At 41.7% G+C, this 13138-nt stretch overlaps 1 protein-coding gene across 1 annotated transcript in view; it reads left to right on the forward strand.

Annotated features, from left to right (window-relative positions):
• The window catches only part of LOC144818189 (versican core protein-like), a 181417-nt gene extending 169131 nt beyond the window's left edge, over window positions 1-12286 (forward strand). Inside the window, exons 13-15 of the mRNA XM_078675329.1 lie at window positions 5119-5263; window positions 6912-7094; window positions 7191-12286. Of these exons, the coding sequence (XP_078531455.1) occupies window positions 5119-5263; window positions 6912-7094; window positions 7191-7321 (459 nt within the window). The 3' untranslated portion in view covers window positions 7322-12286. The remainder of the gene's footprint in view (window positions 1-5118; window positions 5264-6911; window positions 7095-7190) is intronic.
• The last annotated feature ends 852 nt before the right edge of the window (window positions 12287-13138 follow it).

Here is a 13138-nt window from a genome sequence, read left to right on the forward strand (position 1 = left end):
AACTCACAAACTGAAGATCATGGCATGTTTCAGTAGCAGTAGCTTGTGGTGTTGAATATCATATATTTACAGAGGCAGCAAAGCCTGCTGTTGCCCTCTCTCGAAAACGTATACTCCAGCAGGGGCCTGGGGCATACAGAGCATCTAGTTTAGCATAGACTTGTACTGGGCTGGACTGAGAATCAAAAGAAGAAGTGGCAAACATGTTCAAACCAGCCCCACTGCCTGCCAGCAATCCATCCACCCATCCATCCATTCATTCTCTGGCCCTCTCCTTCTCTCTCCTCCCTCTCTGATCTCTCTCCATCACTATCACTCTCTGTCTCTCTCTCTCTCTCTCTCTCACTGTTGGTATCTCTCTCTCAATGAGTCCTTATGGTGCCATCCAGTATTAACCTCTGGGAGATGGAGAAAGTGACAGGGGTACTAGCAGCGGCCCTTGGCCCTCAAAAACCTGCTAATGATTCCAGCCACCCAGGAAACGCCTGCTAGGTAAAATGATCAGTCTGGCCCTGGACTCAGAAATGGGGGAAGGATAGCTTAAGTGCATTACAATAGTTTAATTATATCAAGAAGTGCGTGCAGTCCACCACAAACCAACAAAAACAGAAGGGGCTCGCAGGAAGACATTCTTCAAAATACAAAATGTGCTTGGAAAGTTTCCAAAAGTTGTTGGATCCCTACACATCATATGAAAAGTAATAATCTCCAACTCCAGAAAAGTGAAATATTAATTTTTCTTTGTAACACTATTTTTCCTTTTAAAAAGCCCTTTAATCTAGCTCTAAAGAAAGACGCTCAAGTGACATGGAGTCTAGCATTAGGGCTGCTCATTCAGTGCATTTTCTGTGGTGTTTCCGCACAATTATAATGAAGAGAACCAAGGGCCATATTTATGTCAAAGTGACGCAGAGCAGTGCAGCGAGTAGCAACATGCAACATGCAGCACACATAGAAAAAGGAAACAAGGAGGAGAAATAAAGATATTTCTCCTCGTCATGACTTCCCTGGGAAGGCATAGCATTTTGGCGCATTCCTAGGTCTTCTAGTATTTATTTTTATTTATTTTTAAAGTTTTATATAGCGCGGACAAGATCTTTGCAGATATCAGAGCGCTTTACACAGAGGGGGTAAATGAGGGAGTATAGTCGAACAGGTAGTTCAGAAGAGTAAACAGTACAGTCATGTACATCAATAATACAATTAATACAGGTAAGCAACGGGGTATATATATATATAACTATATAGAAATATGAGGTGGTAATCGGTGCGATACACAAATAGAAGCACACAGTAAGTTACATGGAGGTGACACTAGTGAGCGGTCAAACATCATCAAAATATAGGAGGTAGCAAATGGTGCATTCCAGGGATAAAAGTGAAATGGGTGCAGCTTACAAAAAAGAAAAAAAAAAGGTATATATATCAATATAAAGGATAAAATATGAGGTAGTAATCGGTGCAATACAACAATAGAAAGTGAAATGCAGAGGAAAAGATAATATGTAAATATATAAAACATGAGGTAGTGATCGGTGCAATACAGCAATAGAAGGTGAAATGGGTGCAACTTATAACAATTGTACAGTATACAAGTAGAGGTATAATGCTAATGATAAGCTGGAACCAAGTACAGGTGCAAACAAGGAGCTAAATGAGTAAAAAATGTGACTAAAGAGCAGCCAGAAATAGATGAGCTAATGATCGGTGCATTAAAATCAAGTAGAGGTATAATACTGCAATAAAAGGCAGACATTCGCTAGTTGAAAATAGACTAAAGAGGCCAGTTCTTAGAGTGTGGTCAAATCATGAAAAAGACTAGTTCATGATGGCCGACAAAGAGAGAGAGAGAGACCAGTCTAAAATGGCAGCCAAATTGTAGTGATTGTTGAGTTTAGTTTCCCTTTCTACTCTGGGTAGGTCGAGTTAGTCCATCTTCCGTGTTGCTTAAAGGGGAGGGTAGAGTTCCGCTTCTATGCTGCTAGATGGTGAGGAGAGAGAGAGGCTTATCTCTGTCTTGCTGATCCCTGCCCTCGTTGGTATGTAGCCTCATGGTCATCTTGTGGGCAGGGAGGCGATTTATGGCGCCAGTTTATGGCCCCAGCCATATTAGCCAATGGAGAGTGTAACCATCGCAAAGCCCGCGAAAAATACAAAGCACACAGATATCAGCTTGAAATTCCAGGCATAGGGTAGAAAACCGGCAAGTTTGTTTAAAGTAGCATTTTTTATTTATTTATTTTTTTCCGTGCATAATTCCGGGCAGCAAGAGAGAAACCGACATGAGTAATTAAGGTGAAAGATTTGCGTGCAGTTACCTTCCGAGTCGTCCCTGCCGCTGCTCAAGTAGTTTTACGTGCAGTATGCAGAGTGAAAAATCGGCATGATTATTTAGAGTGGTAGCTATACGTGCAGTTACCTTCCGAGTCTTCACTGACGCTGCTGCCCAGATCAGGCACCTCTAAAGTTGCGTAATGGTTGCCCAACACACACAAACAGACAGGGTACACCGGAGCCTCTCCAATGCCGGTTGCTCCGTTCTTGCCGATCCACTGGGAGGGGGGAGAGGGGGGGGAAGCCTCCCACCTGCACTCTGCCCAAAACACACAGACAGGGCAAAAACCGGGGCCGCTCCAGCTGCCCCATTAACCCGAGCTTGTTGATCCACTGGGAGGGGGGAGGGGGGGAAGCCTCCCGCCGGAGCGCTGCTGCAGACAGGACACACCGGAGACGCTTAGATGCCCATTGCTCCCTTCTCGTTGCTCCACAGTCTCCCCAGCATGCCGCCGGAAAACGCTGCCCAACGCACTCAAACAGGGGGCACAGCCGTTCTGGGTGCCGAATGCACCGATCTCTTTGATCCACTGGGAGGGGGGGGGGAAGCCTCCCGCCGGCGCGTCCTCTATCACCCGCTCCGGATCTGTAAGTACCCACTCCCGTCCGCTTGTTTCCCGCCCCGGCGGCTTCAGTGACACTGATCACTTGCCGGCAGTAAATCTGGAAATTCGTAAACATTCATGGACGTTGAATGAAGTAACTCAGGGCCACGCAAAGTGCCTTTAGAAATCTCATGTTTGAGTTGCGTCATGCATGCAGCACGCTGCATGGTGCAAGTGCGATGCAACTGGCCTCATAAATATGACCCTAAATGTGATTGGCAGTGAAAGAAATGACTTGCGCAGAAGATTTGGGGCACACACCATGAGCGAGCTTCAGACTGCTTGTCTGGCTTGTGAATCAATATAAATAGGGAGAAATACCTGAGAGAACAGATCTGTAGATGGTGCGACCTTGCTCTTGGCCCCAGTGCAGCAATGCCTGTCTACCTACGCCATTTGAAAGCTACAGCGGAGCTGGGTGGAGGAGACCGAGAAGGTCACAGGTCTGGAACTTCCTATGCTAAGCTGTTCTGGCACTGGACTCAAGAAAAAACACGGAAAAGCAGCCAAAATAAATGTGTGCGGTGACTCTATCAGATATGAGGTAACAGCATGTCATGGCGACGGGAAAAAAGAGCGTCTGGTTTTGATTCCGAATCAGTAGACTTGTTCCAGGCCAAATGTTTTGAAATCAGTTTTGAACATAAAACAGACGTTCACAAGTTCCCACAAAGTAATCCCATTTATTTAAACTAATTATGGGACTGTGCACTGGCCTTAAAAAATGCTTATCGTGCTCGTAAAATGAAGTTCCTCAGTTCTCGAACTTCGCGTTGGTCTGCGGCCCATATCATTCCCTGAAATTGGACAGAAGGGCCGAAACCGTAGTTACTGCAGCGTGCATTCGGAACTTGAATATATTTTCAAGCACTTTCGTTTGAGAGCACGACAAAATGGCAGATCTCAACAAAAATGGCAAGCTTGCCTCCCATGCATGAGACACGATGGCATTTTCTTCCTGGTAGCATTACATAATGGAAGAAGAAATGGAGATATTGGTTTTGCTTAGCTTGCCCTGTCACTTTTTCCATTTGATAACGAAAGCCTCTGGGCTCATAGGTTGTATTTGAGATTGGTTTCTGGTTCTGTCGGGCAGACCTTTCAAGAATGGCTGCGCTTTGTTATTTTTGGAAAGAGTTTTGGGCATCATATAAAATTTCGGCCATTAATGAGCAGTAAAAAGTTCAAGCACATGCTATTTATTGTTTTAACTAGTGTCTGGAAGGGTTGACTTCTATTTGATTTTCCAAGCCGTAAGAAATGGAGGCAGGAAGTGTGACTAGATATCTTGTGTAATAGTAGACATTATAGCACAGTCAACTGAGCTGTGCATCTTGCTTCCCAAGATGGAGTCATGGTGCAGACTGTAACTCAACCCCTGGACATCATAATAATATGCATTGAATAGTATCTGTATTAGTGAATTTAGATCTAGAAGGTCATTGAACACTGGCCTCATATTTTATTTGAAATGGAGCTGGTTGGTGATGGCGAGATAGCGTATTTGGCTTGCCAAAAGTCTGGGCAACTGGTGACAAAAGGACAACCTCACCTCACAATGTGAACCACAACGTTATACAAGCAGTTTCTTCCATCACCATTTCTTCATAGATTTTGGCACGTGGCATTGAATTGTCTGCTGGGAACACACAGAGTCTGATTTAAAGTACATGTCAACACTCACAAACAACAGAGTCCTTTTCTATACCACATCTTATAGTTGTGTGATCACTGGTTGATGTTCTACATACCTCCCACCAGAAAGGCATTCTCCTTGTCTCTGTTATGGCACCTTTTTATGACATGATGCAGCCCCCCCACTTCTCGCTAACCATAACTTGGATATCTGAAATTAGTAACCTAGCTATCTACCATATTTTTTCTTAGGGCTGCACATTGTAGTGTATTGCAATTACGTTTAGATAGCACTTCCTACCTCAGACAAGGCGTTGTAGCACTTTACATGAATCAAGAAAATACTATACAACCCTGGAATAAAACCTCTCAGATGGCATACCCTTCCTGATGCTCTCATTGACTCACAAACCAGCACAGTCATGTTTTAAATCAATGTACTGTCATGGTGTGCTGCACATTTTAGTATGCTTACAAGGGACATTCCGGTGCTGCACATTGCAGAGTGGCCACCTGTCTAAATACCATGTCTTTATCTTTGCAGCAATATGAGAACTGGAGACCCAACCAACCAGACAGCTTCTTTTCTGCCGGAGAAGACTGCGTGGTGATCATCTGGCATGAAAATGGCCAGTGGAATGATGTGCCTTGCAACTACCATCTCACCTACACATGCAAAAAGGGGACAGGTAGGCACGCGTATTTCACTACTTGCTTGTGACGATGAGGAGAACAACATATAGACAAAAGAGTTCATTAAGCTATGTAAAGGGAAAAACCTTTATTCATAATCACGTAACTTAATTTTTCGTTTTCAAAATGTGAAAAACTGATGATAGTACCTCATGTTTGAATACGATTTAAAGGTAAATTATAACTGTAGTTCCTTGTGTCTATTGATCCATGTCATGGCCGATAACATGCAGAGCTTAAAGAAAAAAAAACAATAAAAAAGCATGTGATCATCAGTTGGAGTTTTTAATTTTTCGTTTATACAAGTAGTCTTGTGATATAATTCTACACTTGGAAACACACATCGAATATTTCTTCATCTACCATTTGCACAGAGTGTGAAACAGGGCTGTAACTTAGTAGGATAAAGGTTACTGTGGCTGAGATTGGTGGTTGTCAGTGATTGGCATTTCTGGGAAGCGGTTCTCACTTGTGGGATGGAAGCTTTATTTATCATGAAGGGAGAAGTGTGACAAAAACATGGGAGTGACATTGCCACTGTGTGCCATTTTGAAAGGATTCCGGATAGGAAAAATAGAGAGAGAGAGTAAGTGTGTTTGTATGTGTGTGTGAGAGAGAGAGAGAGAGAGAGAGAGCGAGACAGAGAGAGACAGAGAAACTGAGACTTAGGAGAGAGATATATAAAAAGGGAAAAGGGAAACAGAATTCACAGTGAAAGAGAGTGAGACAGTGAGTGAATGAGAGATATGGAGAAATAGTAGAACACACAGGTCCAGATGCAAAGCAGTGTAATATGTAGGTCAAAGCTTGTTTTACACAGGAAAGTGGGCCAGATGTAAAATAGTGTAACACTATGCACTACTATGCATCAAAGCGGCATGCCATGGATGGTGCATGGGCGTTCCTATGCAACCACCAATGGATTTTGATGCATAGCTCTATCTACTAAAAAAAGAGACTGCTTTATGCTACAATTGTACATCTCCTGAAGGCATGCATGACATTGGAGAGAAGTTGTCTTTTCCTAAAACTTTTCCAACTTTGCATTTGTGCTGTAAAGTACTACAAACATACTGACTCAAAAATGTTATAAACTATGTATGCCTGGAAGGTCATGGGGCAGTTCAGCCAATATGAGTGTTTGCTCCTTGGCTAACCAGATAGGTCCAAATGCACAAGCCCTCCAGGTCCACAAGGTCAAGAAGCCCCTGACATGTAAGACCAAGACTCCACCTCTTAGGCTGGGCATTTCACTTCAGATTGAAAATTAGATGGCAAAAAAGGGTGTCCCAAGGGCGACCAATTCCATTCAAACTTTAAACAGCCTTCATCAATAATGACGCATGGGTGTATCTTGTGGTAAACAGTGAATGATAAGAGCACATGCAGTCATTACTAAATTACTTAAACTAAATATATGCTTAATTTTGACGTGGCTGTATTCAGATAGTCAAATCATAGGGCCAACAAATAGCATGTCTATTGTTAATGACAACTCTAATAAATGATGACTTCATTTCTGAGTTCAAGCTACGTTTGGATCAAATAAATTCATGGGGTATTGTCCAATTGACTCAGAAAGCCAGCTCTAGTAAACCATATCCTACCACCTGAACCAATGCAATTTTTTTCAATTTCTTCCAGTGGCCTGTGGTCAACCCCCCATTGTGGAAAATGCCAAAACGTTTGGAAGAATGAAGCCTCGTTATGAGGTTAACTCTATGATCAGATACCACTGCAGGGAAGGATTCGTCCAACGACACATTCCCACCATCCGCTGCAGAGGAGATGGACGATGGGACTACCCCAAAGTTACCTGCCTGAACAGTAAGTGCTCAAGCATTGCATCATATTTGCTGGATCCAGCATGAAATATGATTCACACAATTAAAGTGCTTCTTTTCTTCTTTTCTCACTTTTCAGCATCCACGTTCCAAAGGAGTATGTCTAAGAACTATTACTATAAATTCTCTCCGCCAGAGAAGAAGATTCCGCTCAACACTCAGAAACACTATCACCGCTGGGTCAAGACGTGGCAAGACTCACCACGCTGAGCGTGCAACGCGCCAAGTGGAGAACGTTCGTTGTCATCATTCCTGCCAAAGTCCTGACTAACTGTGCCTTTCCTGTCAGTTATAGAAGTATTATCAGACGGTTAAGAAAGTACGGACTTCAGTGTTTTTAACACAAGTTAGCGAGCCTGTTGACGGTCAACATGAAAGTAAAAGAACAAAAAATATTAGCAAAATGCACAGCAAGCAAACTGAACTTCTTCCAGCCGACCTGAATTTTGTGTCTCATTTCATTTATGCCACCAGCTGGGACCCTTTTCTACGATATGAACCTTTCGCCTGTAATATTTAATGCACCCAATTTTAGCACAGATGAAAATGTAAATAAGATGATTTAATGATATTTCAATGTTTTGTTTTTATCCTGTATATAAAATGAAGAGTCACATGACGTTCGGGCATATTTAATGATGGTCACATGACCTGGTCTGTATTAGATCATTAAGTAAGCAGTGAGCGGGCTGGAATTGGATTCGGTGTCCATATTGAACTGTGCATGGCTCGGGCTCATCTTTCCAGATGGAAATAATTATTTGTGTCAATTCTTCCTGTAACATGCATACCAAGCTAGATGGCACAGCTTTTTTTGTTTGGGGGTGGGGGGGGGGTTGGAGAATGGGGGAAAGGTCCAGTGCTTAGACACACAGTGGTATCCAGTCTCTCTCGGGACAGATCTGTGCAACATTTCTTCTGTTCATTCCAGCTGCCTCGTCCGCCAGAGGCGATCAACAGATGTTTTTTTTACTTCCATGAGTAGTGTGCTCTTTAGAAAGCATTATGCTTACACAGTTCATAACTGGGCCAGGCAACCATTTTTGGAAATTGGCGCCATGTGGAATGCTCAGTGCCAATCACTTTCTCATGTGCTATGCACATGGATCTTAGTTTTCTGCCTTGCCTCATGCATATTGCAATGGGGCAGTGCCATCCCACCCTGTGGTGGGAACATCCATAATGTGTTGGCCTGTTGACGGTGCCAGGCTTCTGTATTGCAGCTTTGTGGCGCATTGCGTGTGTTTGGGGCTGTAAACTCTAAAAAGTAAGCTTGCTTCATTTGTTGTCCAAGAAACACAGCATATTAGTTTTATTTTTCAAATTGCATTGAGGGTTTTTGTGTGAAATGTGCTTTTCCTTGCCTCACTTGCAATCCTTACAAACTAAACCATGGGGCAATACACAGGAGCAATCTCTGTGCACTTTCTGGCACAGTATGAGGCAAACAGTGCCCCATTTTCTGCTTGTTCAGAAGTCCCTTCATGGGGGTGCATTGCTGTGGTGCTCAATGAAATGCATCACTGTAATACCTCCAATCTGTACATAAAGCCACTTTTATAGTATTTCTTATTTTAAGCAAAACAAGTATGAGCATAAAATTTCAGTCCTGTCTCTTAGTACATAAAATACTTATTTTCAACCCAAACCAGCACTGTCTTTTTAACTGGCTTCCAAAACACTAACCATAGTTTACTTCAGATTTTTGCTTTTTTCAGAAGGGAAAGACCTCATTTTTTATAAAAAAAAAAAAACAAGAAAAGGTAAATAATTTTGTACATATAATCATTTCTAATTCATTTTTTAAATAAAACAATGAATGTTTGTGTGTGAATGTTGCAAAACATAGATAAATAATTAAAGTAAGCCATAGTGATTTAATTTATTGGAATGTATTTTTCTGTAAAAATAAAAAATAGGTCAATTGCTTTTGGCAGCTACTTTTCAGTATTAGGCCCTAGACCAAGGCTCATGCATTTGAAAAAGTGCCCGGCTCACTGACTGCAGTCACCACTGGTAAACGACAGTGAATGTACCTCGCAAAATCGCTGCAGTGTGGGCGATTCAGAACCTGTCATACCAGACGTTGCTTCCTCATTCGGAGTGGTTTTCAGTTCACTCGCGCTAGATCACATTTTGCACCTAAACCCACAGACCGTCAAATGCGGTCCTATTTATTAACACTGTTAAAAGATCATATGCGATAGTCAACCAAACTTTAAGAATATTTTTTGCCTCGTGCACTCTTGTTGCCTTTGGTCGCTCACTTGGTGCTCTGTGATTGGTTGTTAAGTTGCTAACATCAAATAGCTGCCTACCATCTTCTCTCAATCGTCCTATCCTAGCTCACCTTTAAGTTTTCCTGCACCAATCTTGTTTAGCCAGCCATGCACAGTGGCATTTTCTAACAATAAGGAGGGGTGGGGGGTCTAAGGGAATTTTAAGACCATGCCCAGGCTATTATCCCCTAATAATCAAATGTAAAACACAAAGAAGCCTGGGGGTCTAAGGTAGGAGTCAAATAAGTACTCTAAACTAATAAGACTGGAAGCCACAGTAGTGTGCAAAAAAAACCTATAGTCTTATACCATGTAGGTAACTCAGCGCATCAGACCACTTGCAGAGGTAGGTGAAACCCAAGGTCCAGAGATGGATTCCCATCAAAGTCTTGTAGGTGATCAAATGATATCATCTGGTCATCCAATAGTTGGGCTAGTGTGTCTCTCGATCACTGAGACTACTTCTAGACCCACCGTTATAGGACTGGGATCAAAGCCCACGATTGCTTGTAGACCATGCGTATGATCACCCAATGGGATAGGTGCAGTGCCAAGCAAAAAAAAAAGAAGTGAGTGCATAGAAATATTCGAATGCATGGGCGAGTACATACGATTTAGGCTACTGTTCCTCAGCGACACGCACCAGTGCAGTCCCACCAGTGCAGTCCCACAGGGTGCCCCCTATTCTAAATAAATCCCCCTATGGCTTTCTTTGTCTAATTTGATTGTGTGGTTTGAACGCGTGTTTTTGTATTTCTACTCATATCCATACTTGACGCGGTACTATCATATTTTGTTAAAATATTTCGGATATATCAGCATTAGTTGTACTGTGAGGGTGTGAAGAGTGTTGCAATTTGTGTGTATTATTGAGGGGCACAATAATCAGAAAACTGATTTTACGCTGTTGTTTGCCATGGTGTAGCACCTGTCTCTAGCCCAAGGCATGACAGCAGCTTTAAAAGAAGCAAAATACATCTAAAATGAACTGCCCTTCGGAATGCAGGTTTTAATAAACAAAATGAAATTTTTACCGTATTAATAAAAAGTTTCAATGGGGATTCTGCAGCTAACAAATGCACTTTTACCACGATGCATTGATATGAGCGTCATTGTTACGTGCAAGTGTTGCGCTCACATCACAGTAGGGTACAATACATTTTACCATGTCGACCAGGAACATGTGACTCTGCACAGGCCAATATTTATAGGGCAGTATCAGAACATGCTAAAGAACAGCACGGTCCTCAGCTTTCCATACTATTGTCCCCAATGGGACTAACAAAATAAGTTTACATTTCAGCACATTCTAGAGTGCAACTGACACCCAATGGGGCTTTCGGGCGCTTGCAAAATAATCATGGCAAAATAAATAATTGTGATGAAAGTTAGGAGACAATTTTAATCAAATACACTGCTCAAGTTTACTTTTTTTACTAGAACGCTCCTCAGATGAGTTTGCTTGGTCTTAGCAAAACTTATGCAAAGCCCTCGCAACATGGCACCATATAACCATGTGTGACAAACCGCAAAAAAAAACGTGAATTTTGTGCTTAAGCTGTTACTGTGTGTCCACAGGAAAACATGCATTGGACAAACCAGGGACACATGCAAGCACATGCTTGGAAGGGCTGCCAATGTTTGTAATTGTGCCCTGGGTGCCGTATAGATCATATATGAACTTTGCTCCTATGGGGTTGTTATCATGCTCACCGCCTGGTATTGGCATGGACTCACTGCGGATGGCCGGCGCCCTTTATATGCTTTTTAATACTCGAAGTCAAATGACCTGCAGCTATTGAAGTCAAGGCTTGCACTTGTAGTTGTTTTCCATATTGGTATCCACAGTGAGTTTGCGGAAGCGCCAAATTGTACACAAGCGCTTTTAATGCCAGAAATTCAAGGCATGTTTCCTACATGAGAGGCCATCGCAGGAAAAGGGGCAAGCATGCCTGCCACTAATGGGCTTATTTCACCTGTGCAAGTGTTTAAATAACGATGATAAATATGCAAAAAGTGGGCTACTTTAGCACTATTAATATTGGCCCTAGGTTAGCTGATAATTTGTTTATATTTTTGTTTGTGCTGCACCACTATCTAAGTTTGTAGGTCCATCAGCGTATTTCCAATTCCTGTCTCTGGTCTCCGTCGTTTTGTTTTTATTCCTCTCTCTTAATCTCTCACCGCAGTGAGAATACATCCGCTTCTTCTTTCCTGAACTCTTTAACCCTCTAACTTTTAATACAAGCCCACGTTGTACATAAACACATGCATATTTACGCTCTTCTTATTATTAGAAGGGTTTAGAATATTTACTTATTTATTATTTTTTTAGAAAGATGTCGAGGATGACCTTCAGAAAAAACAACAACTAAGTAGTGATATTTCGAAAGGGCAGGGGCAGAGAGCTAATCCAACAGGTGTGAACAAGTCAGAATTTGAGAGCCTATTGCCTGTCGAACTTTCAACTGGAACTTTATATTCGGTCATGTGGCTTCAGAGTCACAACATTTATTATGAATGCCTCATTAATGCCCTGTGAAATAAACAAGATGGCCGAGTGTATAGTATGATTTCCCTAATAAATGTGTCAATGCAGATATGGTTTCTCAGAAAACATTATAGAAATTGTCAAGTCATGCGAAAGCTCCATTAACTGCTCCCCAAGAGGTGTTTCAGGAGACCTGTGTTTGTTTACGACGGTAATACTTCTTGTGTTGGCCGGTATGTTTTTCTACAATTACAATGCACATAATAACTTTTGCTGTATTTATATTATAAAGTGTATAGTGTATAATGTGAATGTCTGGGTTTTTGTGAATGAAAGTTGTACAACTTTGTAACTTTTATACATGCTTCTGTTCACCAAAGAAACCTAAAAAATCTTGTTTTGCTATATTGTGACTGGTCTCATTTTTTCAAAAAAGCTTCGCGATGCACAAACGAATGTTGCATGATGTTAAAACACAAGCTAAGGCAGGACAAGGATTAGTGTAAATCCTTTTGGTTTTCACTAAGATCAAGTTGGGGGCTCCCTAGTACAGCAAAGGTACTAAGCTTCACTCATACTGTATATCTATTGCATGGAATCACTCATTTACTGATTTAAATACCTCACTCACTTAGGGTGAAATGTAAAGAGAATTAAAAGGAAACCGAAAGAGTGAGATAAAGAGGCTAGCAGTGCCTAGCGATGGATAACAATGGTATAAGGTGGAATCAAGACCATGCAACCTTGGTATTCGGCATCATGATATTCATATAACTCTCTTTGGGCTTTGACCAAAACTTTGGACACCAGCACATATCATTTTACAAATTAAGCACTGAGAAGATTACTGTAGTCACTGTGATCATGATGCGTCTGTGGATTAAGTTATATCTTTGAGCATCTCACATATTAAGGATATTAGATTTTTGAACCTCTAAGATGTTGATTAAAATAACAAGGTGTGCTTTTGAAATGAAATCTGAGCTCAGTAAAACAGACCGTTATTTACTCCCATGTAGCATTATGATTTCCTCACCGACCACCTACATATAATCCAATAAAGTGTGAAGCACACAACTACAGCTATAGTTTCTATTGTGCAGGTGCCTTCAAATCCCAGTGATATTTGGATCTCGATTAGCCACCAATAATGTACTCTTCCAAGAAAACAGTTGGGGGAAGGACCATGCTATTTTACACAATTGCTTTAAAATTAACCTTAAGGCATCTTTCTATATGCAATAACATTCTACCAAC

This window comes from Lissotriton helveticus, chromosome 2_1, assembly GCF_964261635.1.
Source record: "Lissotriton helveticus chromosome 2_1, aLisHel1.1, whole genome shotgun sequence".
Lineage (NCBI taxonomy): Eukaryota > Metazoa > Chordata > Amphibia > Caudata > Salamandridae > Lissotriton > Lissotriton helveticus.